Here is a 16,842-nt window from a genome sequence, read left to right as displayed (position 1 = left end):
AAACACCATATGCCATTTGCATCTTATTTAATTACTGCACAAATTAATTAGTGTGGAATACTAAACCTAAATAGATGTACAGCAAAATCTCATGCATATTTTGTTGTTGTTTAGTTGTTTAGTCATGTCCAACTCTTCATGGCCCCATGGAATAGAGCACGCCAGGCTCTCCTGTCTTCCACTGCCTCCCGGAGATGGGTCAAATTCATATTGGTTGCTTCGATGACACTGTCCAACCATCTCATCCTCTGTTGTCCCCTTCTCCTCCTGCCTTCACACTTTCCCAACATCAGGGTCTTTTCCAGGGAGTCTTCTCTTCTCATGAGATGGCCAAAGTATTGGAGCCTCAGCTTCAGGATCTGTCCTTCCAGGGAGCACTCAGGGTTGATTTCCTTTAGAATTGATAGGTTTGTTCTCCTTGCAGTCCAGGGGACTCTCAAGAGCCTCCTCCAGCACCACGATTCAAAAGCATCAATTCTTCGGTGGTCAGCTTTCTTTATGGTCCAGCTCTCACTTCCATATATCACAACAGGAAAATCTATAGCTTTGATTATGCAAACTTTTGTTGGCAAGGTGATGTCTCTGCTTTTTAAGATGCTGACGAGGTTTGTAATCGCTTTCCTCCCAAGAAGCAGGCGTCTTTTAATTTTTGTGGTAAAAGTCACTGCCTCCATATCTTCCCCTTCCATTTGCCAGGAGGTGATGGGACCAGTGGCCACAATCTTAGTTTTTTTGATGTTGAGCTTCAGACTGTTTTTTGCACTCTCCTCTTTCACCCTCATTAAGAGGTTCTTTAATTCCTCCTCATTTTCTGCCATCAGAGTGGTATCATCTGCATATCGGAGGTTGTTGATATTTCTTCTGGCAATCTTAATTCTACTTGGGATTCCTCCAGTCTGGCCTTTCGCATGATGTATTCTGCATAAAAGTTAAATAAGACAGGGGACAATATACAGCCTTGTACTCCTTTCCAATTTTGAACCAATCTGTTGTTCCATATCCAGTTCTAACTGTTGCTCAGAAGTAAATCTCACTGAGTGTGCATAAAATGCTTTCCTTAATCTCATTTAAATTCACCATATGTTACAAGTGGATCAAAATAGTGTCTCCACAATCCTAAATACTGACAGGCTGGCAAAGTGGTCAGGAATTTCTTTTGATTTAAGTAGCAGATCCTGATCTTTGACTACTGCTAACCTAAAAGATTTCCTGAATTAGACCTTTTGGTGGCCACCATAATCAGACAGAACCTTTGGAAAAACTGAACTAGGAGCAGAACTTTATACTCCACTTAGAGAGAGAGTGAAGAAAAAATAGCTGATAAGCTCATACTATTCAGATAAAGTATGTGCCTTGATGCCAAAATTACAAGGAAAGGCTGGAATGTATGTTGCATCTTAACCTGTTAATTGCATCTGACGAAACATGTTGCAGTCCACATTAACTGAATCCAAATAAAACTCTTTACACTTCAAGGTCCACAGGAATCTTTGTTTCACTGTGATAAGCCAACACAGCTACTCAGCCCTACTAGCCAAGAAAGCACAGAATTCACAGCTGTTGACTGACAAGAGAAATGCTTTCCAATGTAGACTTTGAAGAAGTCTTATACCACAATTGGTAGCCAGTCTATCGAGAACATGGACCTGAGAAAGGTGTAATAAATAACAACAGCAATAATAATAATGCAAATTCATGTTCTTATATGAACATGAATTAACTGAACAAATCTCTTTTCATTGCATTGCATATGAGGAAAGTTCCCGGTGTTAAATAAGTTTTTTTTTTTGTCAGTGCATGAAAATCACATTCCTCTTGAATTCTGATCAACCACTTTCAATAGCAAAAGACTGAAAAAAAGAAAAAGTGGGAGAAAGCCCTACGAAGGTTTACTTCCATCTGTTTTGTCGTATGAGATGTGGCTGCATACATACAAATCGTAGAACAATAATTTCTAAATTTTATAGATCTGCTCTCTATATTTATAGGAAATAGAAGAAAATTACCCATCCATAGAGCAGTGTACTGCTGTGAGTTAGAAACATAAAGTCCTGAGATGACTGGTTGAAACTTTAGTATGCTGGAGGTGAATTCAGGGCATTTCCCACTGATGTTAAATATTCACTTGTTCTCCGAAGTCCATCAAAACCTTCCACTGTGCATTAACTGCTGCCTTCCTTTCCCTCTTCAAGGTAAGGGAAGGGTAGGGGAGCCAAAAAAAAACTTGAGCCTGAAAGAGTTTCCTTCAGAGTGGAATGAAACAGATGACAGATAGGCTGCCACCAGTTGAAAAGGAGCAGACTGAGAAGGTGTCATATCACCATGGCAACGATGCTGGAGCATTTCAGAAAGATGGGCCATTTTGCTTGCTTTTCACCTGCCAATCTTCCTCTTCCTTCTTTCCTTCTCTTCCCCTCAAATGTAACTCTCCCGCTGCAGGAGACAAGCTGTGACATTTACACTCCCACTAATAAGCTGGCTGCATGATGGGCAAACACCTTGGGAGAGCGTCTGTCACAAAGCCCAAATGGCATGGCTCCACAGCTCAGCAGAAGGGGCTGATTTTTCTCAGGCATTTAGTGTGGGATTGGTGCCTTTCTTCCCAATCTATTATTATTAGTGCGATTAACAGTTGCCTGTACAAAACAGCAGGTGAGGCCATTCGGAGCCAAGAAGCCAAGGCAAGCATGATTTTTTTTTTCTGTTTCAATTTTGCTTTCTTCAATGTGGGCATGACCTCTACACCAATATCCAACTGGGAAAGAACTGTTAACTACAAGATAATAGCCACTCACCAGAAAATGACTTTGCAATTAGAAAAGACATCTTTCAAGCAAAAAAAAAAAAAAAAAAAGTGAATGTCAAGAAGCCACAAGATATGAAGCAGTTTCAACTATAGAGCCATACTGTGACTGTGGAACAATTTCAGCCATAAATCCATATATAGATATATAAATATATGTTCATGGTTTGTATGGTACTTCTCCAGCTAAGCTTTATATACTGTATATTTCAGGCCTTTTTTTTCTTTCTGGCCATTGTCATCTATGGTAGCATTGAGGAGATTAGTCTTGTGATCCTGAGTTTTCAAGCAGTTTTCCCAGGTGTGGACATATCAAGATTCTTGATTCCATTTGCAGAATCGTATAGACATAAATCTATTTATACATTTTGATCCATTTTATTTCCTCACTGGCCCCATATGTAGGCCTTCAAAGAATTAAAGTACCAGTATTTGAAGAAGCTTCCTCCAGTCATGCTTTGAAAATGCAGAAGAAACAGCCTTGAAATCACAACTTACATACCTAATCTTGAACCTTTTTCTCACTGATCTTATTTCTCTCCACATTTGTGTTGTCAGGTACAAAAGACATAGACTAATCTAAACACTTCAAAATAGTCTTATGAACAGAACATGATTAAATCTTTAAAATAAAAATGTGGAGGCAGACTATAAAATATCCCCGTTCTACAGATGGCTAACTAAAGGCATGGACTTTGAGTATCCGAATTATGACTAGCTAGGTATTTCCTGAAATGTTTTCGGTTAAAAATGCAATGTTAAATGCAACATGTAGACGAGAACACTGAATTGTCATCTTACTCAGGAAAGAAATGCACAAGGTCCAATCACAGAGTTCCCATGTCCTTGTTTCTACATAGATTGAAACTACAGGAGTGGCAGCTCAATAAGCATTAGATTTCTAGTAAACATACCAGAAGGCATAGGCAAATGTAATTAGCTAAATTTTATACCAACAGTTAATTAATGGAAGAATGGCAGCATGCTTCTTGCTGAACTGAAAAAAAAAATGACCCAGACCTAACTGGGATGGGGTGGGGTAGGCAATCATTCCTGCTCACAAGGACTATTACTAATGAAGACAAACAGAAATTCTGTATGGCAGATATTTTGACACAAATGTATTGCATTCCAAAGCATTTGTTTTCCCACTTCCACGAATATTTAGATGTATCTATCTCAATTTTACATTATCATTTTCAAGGCACTCCAAAGATATGATTGTATTGTTATACCAAGTCCCACAACAATGTCACCTTTTCATTCCTGGAATGTAACATGCAGAGGGTCTCAGAACCACATGGATGAGAATCCAGGAAGGATTTGAGACAGCTGCATCTTATATCAGTGGTAGCTGGTGCTCATTGTTAGTTGGTAGATTGGAAAACAGAAGACAATGGTGGGTACAGGCAGAGCCAGGACAAAAATGTCCATGCACACATCGCCATTCATGCGAAGGCAGGAGGGCCTTCACCCGGACACTGTCCCATTCCCACCACATCCACTGAACAACTCAGCTGAGGACCAGGAAAGACACCAAATTATAAATGTTCCCACATGAAGCTGCTTCTCCCTCCCTCATCTCTTTTACACATACATAGACAGAGAAACAGGCTGTGAGTTAAAGCAGAGGAGGACACAGGAAGACCATGACAACTCTTCACCTCTGATTAGGAGGCAGGATGGAGTGCCCTGGCTGAAGGTCATCTGAGGCTGAGGAGGGCAGTGCCCCTTTTATTCTAAGATCTCAGTTGTCTTATGCCAATGTGCACATGAGAAAAACCCCTTATATTACCTTTTAAGACACATGGGATTTTTTTTTTCAAAACATATAATGTAGGATTCAGCCTCTTCAATAACTTATGGTAAATTTCTAAGGTAAATTCCAGCAGACATTTGAAATCGGAGTTCCACTTGCCTTAACATTTGCCTCATTTAGATTTTTTTAAGTATTTATTTTATTTGACAATTATACACATTGAAACAGATACTAGAATATTTGTCAAATTATACCAGTATTTCTTGTGTTTCTAATATTAATCTTAAGGCTGATTTTTTAACCTCTGTAAAATTAAGAATAATTATACCTACCTATTTAACACAACAGATTAATTACTGGATGCTTCTGAAATTAGTTTATAATAAGAATCAAATAAAATTTTATTAATTGGTGATGGATAATCATACTTATCAATAAAATAATGGATTTTAAGTGCAACACTATGACATGGAAACAAAATAATAGCTTTATTACAGACAAATTTATTGCTCATCTAGGGACAGAACCTTTTCAATGTCACTGCAACCTGAATATCATACAAAAGGGGATGGAGATGGTAAGGGGAAATAAAATAAGTGTTTTTGATATGTTGCCCGGCAACAGATGTTGCAGGGGAAAACAATCAGATGAAAAGAACAAGCATATCCAGGAGAGTGGGCTATTTTAGGAGAGGAAAAGACTGAAGTCTAGCAAATGTCAATTCAGAGGGGATAACTAGTTACTAAGTTATTGAAACATACTAGGAATTTGGGGGGAAATAACTATTGGGGTGATGATTAGAAAATCTAGTTCAGCCCTTTCCCAGAGAGTTGCAAAGCCACTGAAATATAGTAAAAGAAGGATGTTGAAATGTCTTATGTGTATTTAAAAGTGTTGATTCTCCAGTGGTGTTTGTTATTATATTAAGCAGTTGTGCGCCATGTTCCCGAAGAACAATGTTGTGCTAACAGCTTGTTTCTTCCCCTTCCCCCAATTTCCACATTCCTTTTCCCTTCTCCTTTCTCTTGTAGGACAAAACAAGTGCTCTGAGTCTCAGCAATGTGGCCGGTGTTTTCTACATCCTCATTGGTGGCCTTGGATTAGCCATGCTGGTTGCCTTAATCGAATTTTGTTACAAGTCCAGAAGTGAATCAAAACGGATGAAGGTGGCAACTCACATTCATAGGCCTTTCACACTTCCTTTCTGATAGCAGATTTCTAATATTCTTTTAGAAATGGTCTAAACTTAGGATAGCCATCAAAGCAGAAAGTCATTGTTTCCCCGCAGCCAGGAATAAAAATTCTCGAGACTGTGAGGGAGCTTAAAATTGTTCACATTTATTGTGTGCACTAAACTGCAAGGAGGAAGTTAGCCACACTAACAAGCAGCATGGGAGGTTTGAATTTCATATAAAGAATGGGACATCCCACATCTGAATGTCATAAAGTAGACTGGACACTTTCCCTATTGAACAGCTGAGGCAGCCTTTACTGATTAAGCTAGGTGTCTGTAAAGAAAGTAGTGCATACACATGACAAGACATTCTTCTAGCATGCCAGTGTCTTCCTGCACTGATAATCAACTAGACAGCAAAATTATCCCAGGATGGAGCAGACTCAACAGGACTCAAATAGATCACTTGGAAGTACACTTCCAAGGAGAAACTGTAGTAGAAGGGAAAACAAGAGGATTAGCTCCTCTGGCCTTGTGTCTAAGCAACAGAGATGGCTTTGTAGAAGACATGGCAGTAAAGGAACCTCTAGGGCACTGGTTCTTAACCTTTGTTACTCAGATAGTGGTAGAATATACCAGATGGGCAGGAGATAAATCAATCAAACAAACAAACAGACAGACAGACAGACAGACAGACAGACAGACAAACAAACAAATAAATAAATAAATAAATAAATAAATAAATAAATAAATAAATAAATAAATAAATAAATAAATAAATGTTTTTGGACTGCAACTCCCAGAAGCCTTCACCATCAGCTCTACTGGCTGGGGTTTCTGGGAGCTGCAGTTCAAAAACACCTGAGTAACAAAGGTTAAGAACCACTGTTCTAGGGGAAAGTGATCATGCTCTACTTGAGTTCTTGATTTCAAAGAAAAGAAAAGCGGAGTATAGTTGCATATGTATGCTGGAATTTAGAAAAACCAATTTTAATAAATTCAGAGTAATGACAAATAAGGTCTTGTGGCAGCAGATCCTTAGAAGAAAAGATGTTCAAGATGGGCAGGAGTTTCTTTAAATGGGAAATACTAAAGGAACAAATACAAATAATTCCAGCAAGAACAAAAGGTGGAAGACAGCAAAAAAGACCAATGTGGAAGGAACCTCCCTGATAGATGGTGAGAATGTTGTAGACATAATATATATTGACTTCAACAAAGTGCCCCATGATATTATGATTCGAAAGCTAACTAGCTGTGGGCTGGATAAAACAATTGTCAGGTGGATACACAGTTGATTACAGATTCATACTCTGAGTGCTTATCAATGGTTCCTTCTCAAACTGGGTGGAAGCAACAAGTGGGGTACCAAAAGGGTCAGTCCTGGGCCAGGCGCTCTTCAACATTGTTATTAATGACTTGGTTGAAGGGGTGTAAAGAATGCTTATTGAATTTCCTTGTGACACAAAATTGAGTAGAATAGCAAGTACCTTGGAAGACAAAAAACAAAATTCAAAAAATCTTGATCAGCATGAGCTCATATCTGAAAATAACAGAATGAAATTTAACAGAAATAAGTGCAAAGTTCTACACTGCGGGAGGAAAAAAAAACCCAAATGCACAGTTACAAGATGCGGAAAATTTGTCTCAGTAATATTACAAGCAAGAAGGATCTTGGAATTGTAGATTACAAGCTGAACATGAGGCAACAGTGCAAAGTGGGTGCAAAAAGGCAAATCCTATTTTAGCCTGCAACAACAGACAAATAGTCTCCAAATCACGTGAAGTACCAGTTCCCTTCTATTCAGCAACAGTTAGCCCTCATCTAAAATACTTTATCCAGTTCTGGACAGTGCACATTAAAAAGGATGCAGACAAATCTGAACAAGTGTAGAGGAGGGCAACAAGGATGATCAGGGGGCTGGAAACCAAGCCTTATGAGGAAAGGCTGAAAGAACTGGGCATGTTTAGCCTTGAGAAAAGAAGAATGAGGGGAGATATGATAGCACTCTTCAAATATTTGAAGGATTGTCATTAGGAGGAGGGGCAGGATCTGTTCTCAGTCATCCCAGAGTGCAGGATATGAAATAAAAGTTCAAGTTACAGGAAGCCAGATTTCAGCCGAATGTCAGGAAAAACTTCTTAATGTTAGAACAGTATGACAATGGAACCAATGATCTCGGGAGCTGGTGAGCGCTCCAGCACTGGAGACATTCGAGAGAAAATTAGACAACCATCTGTCAGACATGCTTCATCTTCAGTTCCTGCATTGAGCAAGGGTTTGCATCGATGGCTTCTGAGGCCCCTTCTAACTCCATTGTTCTGTGCTTCTATGCTTCTGCATTGAAGCATTTAAAGCAATATTTCCACAAATAATTCATCACAAATAATCAGCATTACACTTGCAAAGTCTGTATTTTAACTCTGCCTTAAGAGAGAAAGAGTCTCTCTCTCTCCCTCTCCTAAGGAGGTTCACACCCACACACCTCAGGTAGAAGAGCAACAGCAGCCAGACTGTTTGTTAGCCAGCCAGCCAGGCAACAAGCCGTTGGCTCAGCTTAGGAACTTCTCCTTCCCCAAAGAGAACACACTCACATTCACATGCACACCCCACCCTAGCTGAGGATTCTGTGGCAGTGCCTAGGAAAGAGCAATTGCTGATCAGCTTTTCTCCCACTTCCCTGCCCACACTGAGGAAGGGAAAGGAGGTCTTCCCCCCCCTCCACCTCCTTTGAAATTGGGGAGTGGGGAGAGGAGCAGGCTGCTCTGTCCTTTTTTTCCCCCTGTCACACAAGTCCATCACTAAACTGGCATAGCACATATCTTAAAATCTATTTTAAAAGAACTATTTTAGAAAGAAGAGGATGGGTGTCCTTGCTCTACACTGTGATTCTATGTCAAACCAACTTGAAGATGTCACCTGGGACACAAATAGGTGACTATGAACTAAAACAGTGTGAACTCAATCATAAAAAAAGGAGCTTCTGCCATTGACCCAAAGAGAGTAGAAAAGAGACTGGAAAAGGCTGGGTCATCAGACAGATGACACATAGTCACTGCAAAATAGATTGCAGTTGACCATCCCAACAGGGGGACAGAAATGGAGGATAAATCCTAATATAGATACCCTCCAAGTTTCCCATCTTTCATAAATTTGGGACATTTGGATGGGGGGGGTGGGCAAAACCTTTGCATTTTGCATAATACTCCTTGTCCAAAAGCCAGCTGAAAACAGTCAATCACAAAAGCAGTTTTCTTGTTTCCTCAGCTTCTGGTTGTATGTCTCATCCAGAAAAAAATATGGAACAGACTGGGTAGTCCGCAGAAAGACTGAGCAGGAGATGGCCAGCCTAGGAAATGAGTACATTCCATTGAGCAATTGCCTTTATAGAATCATGTAGGGAAACAGAATTCAGGATCTCATATTTTCTACAAAGCAGAAGGGGAGGCATTAGATAATGTTGCTGCAAAAGAAAAAGGGGCAGCATTTTCACTATGAGCAGGACTGGGGGGGGGACTCACAGCAGTTGATTTTTTTTTCCACCGGGGTATCTCAGTGTAGCTTGACAGCCTTGTTCATAAACAAGATTTATCAATATCCTTAGGGTGAAAGAATGAACACCAAGTAAAACCACACTTCCCTAAAGCACTCCTATTGCAAATATCCCTGTTTATTAATCATGTATGCAGGCATGTCTAGCAACACATCTCAAAATGAACAGAAAAGCAATTTTAAATATCGAAGGATTTCTGAATAGCATCCTATAATATAGTCGAGACTGAGGGAGATCACTGTTTTCCCTGTGTTCCCATTCATAGCCAATTAAGACAGAAATGTGGTTTCCCATATCTAAGTCCAGCCCTTATTCCATAGCACCATAGAACACAATCAACAATACTGACATATATACAACCCGCTAGAGTCCTGATATTAACTATATAAAGCATATGGCAATGTGAACTTATGTGTTCAAGGCAGAACTACTCCTGCCCTCAGTAAATGTGTGTTTCCAGCCTAACATTTTCCAGGATAATAAGAACTGAGGGCAGGGGCAAAATGCTGTTTCAAGGAAAAATCAGCACAAGTAAGGACCAGCTGCCTGACCCTTTCTCTCTCCCACTCTTATCACTTCCAAATGTCCTTTCAAAGGCAATGTTAGTCTAATTGAACTTCCTTTAGTTTTTCTGTCCCCTGTCAGCTCTGAAATTCATAGAAAGAAAGAGAATCCGACTGCTGGAAGTGTGGTTCTCTTTTCACACAAGGGATGCCGTTCCCATGCACCTTGTTGGGATGAACAGAACAAAGGCTGGAAAACTGGAAGTATAACTTCTGCTCTTCCATGTCTGAAACGTAGCAGCACGCAGTAACCGTGACCTGTGAAACCTGTGGGGAATTTCATTGCAGGAATGTCTCTTGGACCTGCCCAAATTGCCCACTGCTGATATAGAGTATCTCCTGGTAAAGCTAGCCAAATTTCTAACATTGCGATGACAAAACATCCATCCGTGGTAGTCATTGCAGCGATGTCAGGACTGAATGCTGAGTTACAAAAAGTTCAATCTGAAATTTGTCTTGAATTGTTTAGGGGAGGTGCCAGGGAATTGGGGAAGAAAGAGAATGTGAAGCACTAGCAAACTAAAGAAAAGACAATTATAAAATGTTGTACATTATGATGGTCCAGTCATTGCTAAGGACAGGGGGGGAGACCCCCCCCTTGTCTCTCTCAAAAAGGGTTTTTGTTTGATCCCACAGCAATCAATCAATGAAGCCATACGGACATCAACCCTCCCCAGAACATCTGCAGCAGGAACCAGCAGTGGAGAAAACGGACGGGTGGTGAGCCACGATTTCCCCCAAACCATGCAGGAGGTTCCATGCATGGGTCACAACTCTGGGATGCCCCTGGGAACAACGGGGTTATAACTGACCTTGATGGATCTTCTGGCTGAGAGCTGGGTCTCTTTGGGCCCGGCTTCTCCAGCTTTGCCAAACCAAACCATGCAAAGAAGAGGGGCAATGCAGTGGATCTTACAGAGGAAATCAGATCTGTTTTCCCTTCTTTTTTCCTTTGTGTATCTGTGTGTGTTTATTTTTCAGTAAATCCATAGGCAGAAGAAAGTACATCCTGTACTGCAATAAGGAGAGGGCAACTGGACTGAACAGAATTTGGAGACATCCCTGTGTACACGGTTACAGGAACCCTGAGGATGACAGCGCCATTTTGTTTTTAACTTGGTTGTTAATAAGTTCTTAGTGTGTGCAATATACCTTTTTTTTCTTACTAATTCCCGTGATGTCAGGGTAAATATCAGCCCTGTCCTGCTCAACAGTTTAAAATCAGGTTTAGTTTGGGATGCAAACCATAAATGTCTACACTACTAACAATGAAAGGAAAACAAACAAACAAATCCTTTGAGACAACAAGACTCTACTGTGTTTAAAAGCTGCTGCCACCAGGCTGACTAGACCCTTGAATGAGTTCTCCATTCTGTAGTCAAAGGAGGGACTTCTGGAACAGTTGAAAGAGAAGCCTAAATGGAGAAAGGAATGGGAAGACTTCCAGAAAGGAGGCCAATGGCTGTGTCTGGATTTAAGGAGAGCCCGGGTAAACGAAGCTTGGAAGTGGTTATCTGAAGTGATTATTTGAGCTAAAAGTGTCACAAGTGTGGGAACTTTATCCATTCCCAGGAAGTGTGGCTGGCAAGCTACCACAATGGACAGTATAACAGTCACCTAAGACCATATCTACTTGCTTTATACAGGGGGAGGGCAAGAAAATACAAATTAAATAGATTACATATCCTCCCTGCCTGTCTTTTCAAAAGTGAAGAGGCAATTACCAGCCATTTCCTTATTCCTGCACTTCTGTAAGGTTTCCTTTCCATGGTCGTTCTTGAGTAGAAAACCATTAGACATCAGGCATTGAAGCTATTTTTGGTACATCTGGGGGGCTTTTGGTCCTTGTGAGCCATACCTGATGGCCATTCTATGGAGTAAAATGGGTCACATTAGATTTACTATGACAAGAAAATAAATAAATCAATATTGGAGTGAATAATAGCAACAAGGAAGGGCATTCACCTGTATACAGCCTTTCACAGTAGTTGCTTGCAGCTGGCCCTGATTTTTTAAAAAAATGTTTCAGGAATCAAGTCTTGGCTAGCAGCATCATTTGCAGAAAAGCCAACAGACATGGTTTCCTTTCATTCATCATCATGAGGGGAAGTGAAACACAGAGGACAAGCCAGCTGGTGCCCTGCTTGCTACTGAAAACTGTCTTTCATCCAAGTTTGCAATGAAACACTGAAATCCATAGAACTGCCCAAAGCACAAGAAAGTGGACTTGCTAGCAGTATTTTTCCCCCAGTCACATGTGCATTAGCTTCTCCATGGAAACAAAAGTTTCATTTGTATGTGTGTGTGTGAGAGAGACATCACCATCATGAATAGTAAGGAATTTGAACAGAGTAGAAAGCATTCCCCTCAAGAAAACTGTATTAAAGGGGAAGTATCTCCTACTCCATTAGAGGTCTGGAGGAAGCGAAACCCTTCCACCACAGTCTCCATCCTCATTTATGCATTTGCTCAAGAACAGAAGGCAGTGCCAGACTTTATAAGGGGCTAAAGCTTCCTCCAAGTGCCAGTGCAAACCCAGCAGTATAGCAGAAACTTAAATTCAATTTCTGGGATCTGTGGGTACCTTAATGTGTAAAACAGGAGACTGTGATACATAGGGAAAGAAAGAAAGAATGAAAGAAAGAAAGAAAAAGAAAGAAAGAAAGAAAGAAAAAGAAAGAAAGAAAGAAAGAAAGAAAGAAAGAAAGAAAGAAAGAAAAAGAAAGAAAGAAAGAAAGAAAGAAAGAAAGAAAGAAAGAAAGAAAGAAAGAAAGAAAGAAAGAAAGAAAGAAAGAAAGAAAGAAAGAAAGAAAGAAAGATGAGAATGCACCACAGGCTTCAAAGTGGCACAGCTTTGTTCAGTGGATCATCATGATGTAGCACAAATGCGTGCTTTTGTTTTTTCAACAAGTGTAACTGGCAACTGGCTCAAAAACAAATAAACTTTCATACATAACTTGCTGTGCTTATACAGTGTCAATAAATGCAAAAAGGCTGGTCTCTAAGAACTGATTTTATCATTCAACACTATATGGTTTCCTCCATTCCCCTTAAGATGGCACCTTCGTAAGACTGACAACACAGAAACTGCAGCTCCCTTTAAAGAGGGCACAGCATGTCTAGTGCCCATTTGTGCTCTCCGTACCAGTGGAGACCTTTCCAGTTTCATCATTCCTCCAGCTCTCTGTCAAGGCTTGGAGCTCAGCCTCTGAAAATAAGTCTCCATGGTCTTGTTCTGTCAGTGGTGATATTTTCCTTTTAGTTTGATGTCTGCCTTTGGTTACCTCTTGAGTTTAGTTCTGTGTTTGTGTTTACAGCACACAGGACTCACAAACCAAGCCTGCTTTTTATGAATATATATCTCAGATATTCATGAAGACACGGTACTTCTTTCAGTCTGAAGAATGTTCATATCTTCTGGCAACTGCTTTCCACCTTAAAATGCCATGGAAGCAGAACACAAGGATGTCCTATATGGAACAAGAACAACAAAATAAGCCCCACAACACTTCAGCAAACTCTGCTGCTTTTGTGGCAAAGGAATCAAAGAGACCTATCTGACAGTTGAGCCAGCCAGTTTGGACGAGTGTGTGGGAAGCAGACGTCTATGTGAGGACAAATGCCTGTGACAATAGGAAATGAGACTCATCTTTTAAAAGCTTTTGACAAATGGAAGGGTGGGAGGAGGAAAAGAAGAATGATGCAGAAGAAGAGGGGAAATGTTAACTTGTAATATGTATTTTTACTACACTTTTCTTAAATACAAAGTAATGGGGGGTGGGAGGGAACCCTTAAAGACATTGACATTTTTCTCAACAAATTCCATATTTAACAGTTTTTGGCTTTCATTAAATTTTGCTCTTTGGTATCTGGATTTTTTTTACTTAAAGAGTTATGCTTGTTTTCTTTCTCTACCTTTCGATCACTAGAAATATATTGCAGATTTGTGACCTGTTTCTTTAATGATGTTGAGAAATAAGAAATATTGCCTGGCGCTTAGATGATATGGGTCTTTTTCCATTTTAATCCCCTATCCGTGACCAAAGTCCTCTTGCTTCATGTAGAAGATCATATTAGAGTAGACCCATTGAATCACTGGAAATTTACTAAGTCCTCAATGCATTTCAAATGGGCCTAACAGTTAAAGTAACATAGTAAGTCACAACTAATGTAAATTAATTTGAATCAATGGAACTTACAAAGGAGTTGACTCACTAACTTTTAATTGATTCAGTGGGCCTACTCTGGTGTAATTTACTATGCTGAGTGACAGGACTTTGGCTCATATCGCTTTGCAGCAAGACTCAATGAAGGCAAGTTTAAAGGAAGTCCTATTAGCATTTGTACATTATTTACTAACTTTGTAACAGCATGGGGGTGACGGGACTGTGATTTCCCTTAGATCTTACCAGAATAATACAGACTACACTATTTACCTCCTTAGGTGTTCATTCACATATGGAACAGTATTATGGAATTTACACAATGGAAAAATTAATACTATCTGGAGCTACAGTTCTCAGACCATCCCGATTTGAATTAATTTCTGTGAACTTAAACCTGCAAATTTCATGGGTCTGCACTCTGCAGTGATGGACACTCCAAATCTATCCTGGTTTTGCTGGCTTATCTAAGGTGAAGCTAAACAAAGAAGTGTCATAGCAAGGATGTAGATTCTTCCAGTCCACAAACCATGAAACTCTACCAGGACTACCCAATTCTGGTGTGAATGTTCTTAATAATATAATAATAGTGTGAATAACAGTTGTCTTTCTCACTAGAAATGATCTGGTGTGATTTGGGACCATAGGAGGTAGACCATAATATTATAGTATCATAAACAGTTGTAATATAGTTTCCTTGTATTTGCAGAGAATACAGAAGCATCCCCAGTATCAAAGGGATGATTGACTTTAGGGGGGAAAATGGTACAGAAAAGAAGAGGAATCCATACAATTCAGATTGTCAAAAGTAGCAAAGCACCCAGGACTCTGACCAGGCATGCAGTTGAGACAGGAGCTGGCACCTCATGAATTTGCCATAATTGGCCAAAGGCAGCTTAGTTAAGCCTTACATGAATACCAATGGGATTTCAGCAACAATTAGTTATCCTTCTTTCCAGCTTCCAGTTTCATAATGATATCCTGTTTAGATGTTCATCTGAATGTGAAATATCACACACTATCAAATTGCACCTTTTGTTGTACATCCATGATTGACAACTGCATCTGATCTGTTTAAATGTATGGTCGAAGCTGCACAGCAACAACCTGATGTGTAGATTAGGTTTTCAGTGCCATGTTGTGATACACTGTCTTCAGTACAAGACTTATTTGAGGGCTACAATCCTAATCACGTTTACAACGGAGCTGGTTCCATGAAAAACAAATGGAGGTAATCTTGTGTATACTTAATGTCTTCAGTGTACATGGAAAGAAAATAAGATTCAAAGGTCAACCACACCTGGCCTTTTGTTAGACCTCAAGCATGTATTTTCCTCCCGGCCAGACAATCTGTAAGTCAGAGCCAAGTATCACTAGAGGTATGGCATTGGTATTAGTGGCTCCCTAATTTTAGTGGTTGTCCATACTTTAAGAATAAACATTTCCTGTTTCCAGGGGGATAAAGTATTCTGGCTGAATGGTGGGCGTATGGTCTTATGCAACTGATGATATTAAAACTTTTAAACTGTATGCACCATTCGCTTGTAAATGCTCTTTTAAGGTTGTACCCATCTCCCATTAAATGTAGGCTCTTTTTTTACTGCTAATCTTCATAGGAATTACGAACAATAGTCAAATAGCGCTGCTGAAAGAATTAGGGTCAAAGCATGACCATCTTTATTAACTGACTTAAAGATTCTTTTGATGTCACTCATGGAATCATTTGCACGGTAGCAATTATCTTGCCCCCTATAGTGGAAATAACTGGTGACTTGATTGGAGTCAATTAGCTACAGGGACAGTCCACCAAAGCTATCTAATGTCATAAACAGTGCTGCTGTTTTTATCATGACGTTTCTCTTCCAGTAACAATTGGTCATCCCATCACCCCATCTTGAGTAAAATAGCAATAAGAATCTGTGATACTCTGTACCAGCTGTGCTGATACACTGCTTCTGATGTATTGCAGAATGGGCATGCTTGCCATTAGACTCCTGTGGAATCCAAAACACCTTCCCAGAAAGAGTCAGAAAGTGTGTTCATGAAGAAGATTAAGTAAAAATGTTGACAGAGCAACTTGTAAAACCTCTCTATTGTACAGATTCACAGCCTGATCTTAATTGTGGCACACCTTATGTAAATGTAAAGAATAAAATCACCAGGAGTCAAGCCATCAGATTAAATCCTTGTCAGAATTTAGGGTGCAACTACATTGACATAAAATGTGAGAAATGCTATGGGATTGGGATAGTCTGATCAGCATTTTTTTTCTCTTGACCACATGACATAAAAGTAAATGCAAATCAGCCCAGAGTCCCCCCCCCCCAACCATGACTTTTTCCTCCACTGCAGGGGCTTCTACTATTTTTTCTTTTGCATCCATTCAGATGGTGTTGTCAGTTGGACTGATGCAAAAACATGATCCTGTGCAGACTTCAGTCTCTGCCAACCAACTTTAAACACAATAATGCCATTTCTTTAAATAACTAACTAAATAAAGCTTGGTGCCAGCATTGTTGCACTAGGACACCTAGACACCAAAAAACGAAGGAAGGAAGGAAATGGAATCAATCACCTCAAGAGATGGTGAGCGCTCCAATACTGGAGACCTTCAAGAGAAATTTATGGATAGGCAGGTAATCTCTGATTTGTATTACTGCATTGAGCAGGAGTTGGACCCGATGGCCTTACATCACCTTTCAACTTCATTGTTCTATTATTATTCTAATAGGAAGGAAGGAAATATATATTTAATATATATATTTAAAATAAAAATATATTAATTAATTAATTAATATTACTTAGCATGTATTGTACCATTGAGCT

At 39.7% G+C, this 16,842-nt stretch overlaps 1 protein-coding gene across 10 annotated transcripts in view; it reads left to right on the top strand.

Moving 5' to 3' along the window:
- GRIA1 (glutamate ionotropic receptor AMPA type subunit 1) overlaps window positions 1-12,672 on the top strand; it is a 260,702-nt gene extending 248,030 nt beyond the window's left edge. For 4 of the 10 annotated variants that reach the window (XM_020796934.3, XM_020796935.3, XM_078385617.1 and 1 more), the window contains 2 exons: window positions 5,594-5,728; window positions 10,469-11,521. In XM_020796934.3, the coding sequence (XP_020652593.1) occupies window positions 5,594-5,728; window positions 10,469-10,660 (327 nt within the window). In that variant the 3' untranslated portion in view covers window positions 10,661-11,521. Of the gene's footprint in view, window positions 1-5,593; window positions 5,729-10,468 lie in introns of all 10 variants that reach the window. The other 6 variants (XR_013541837.1, XM_078385616.1, XM_072990035.2 and 3 more) reach the window with 4 other exon arrangements.
- Window positions 12,673-16,842: the final 4,170 nt, after the last annotated feature.

This window comes from Pogona vitticeps, chromosome 2, assembly GCF_051106095.1.
Source record: "Pogona vitticeps strain Pit_001003342236 chromosome 2, PviZW2.1, whole genome shotgun sequence".
In the NCBI taxonomy this organism is placed as follows: domain Eukaryota; kingdom Metazoa; phylum Chordata; class Lepidosauria; order Squamata; family Agamidae; genus Pogona; species Pogona vitticeps.
Note: the sequence above shows the minus strand (reverse complement) of the source record. Positions and strands in the feature narration are given on the sequence as shown.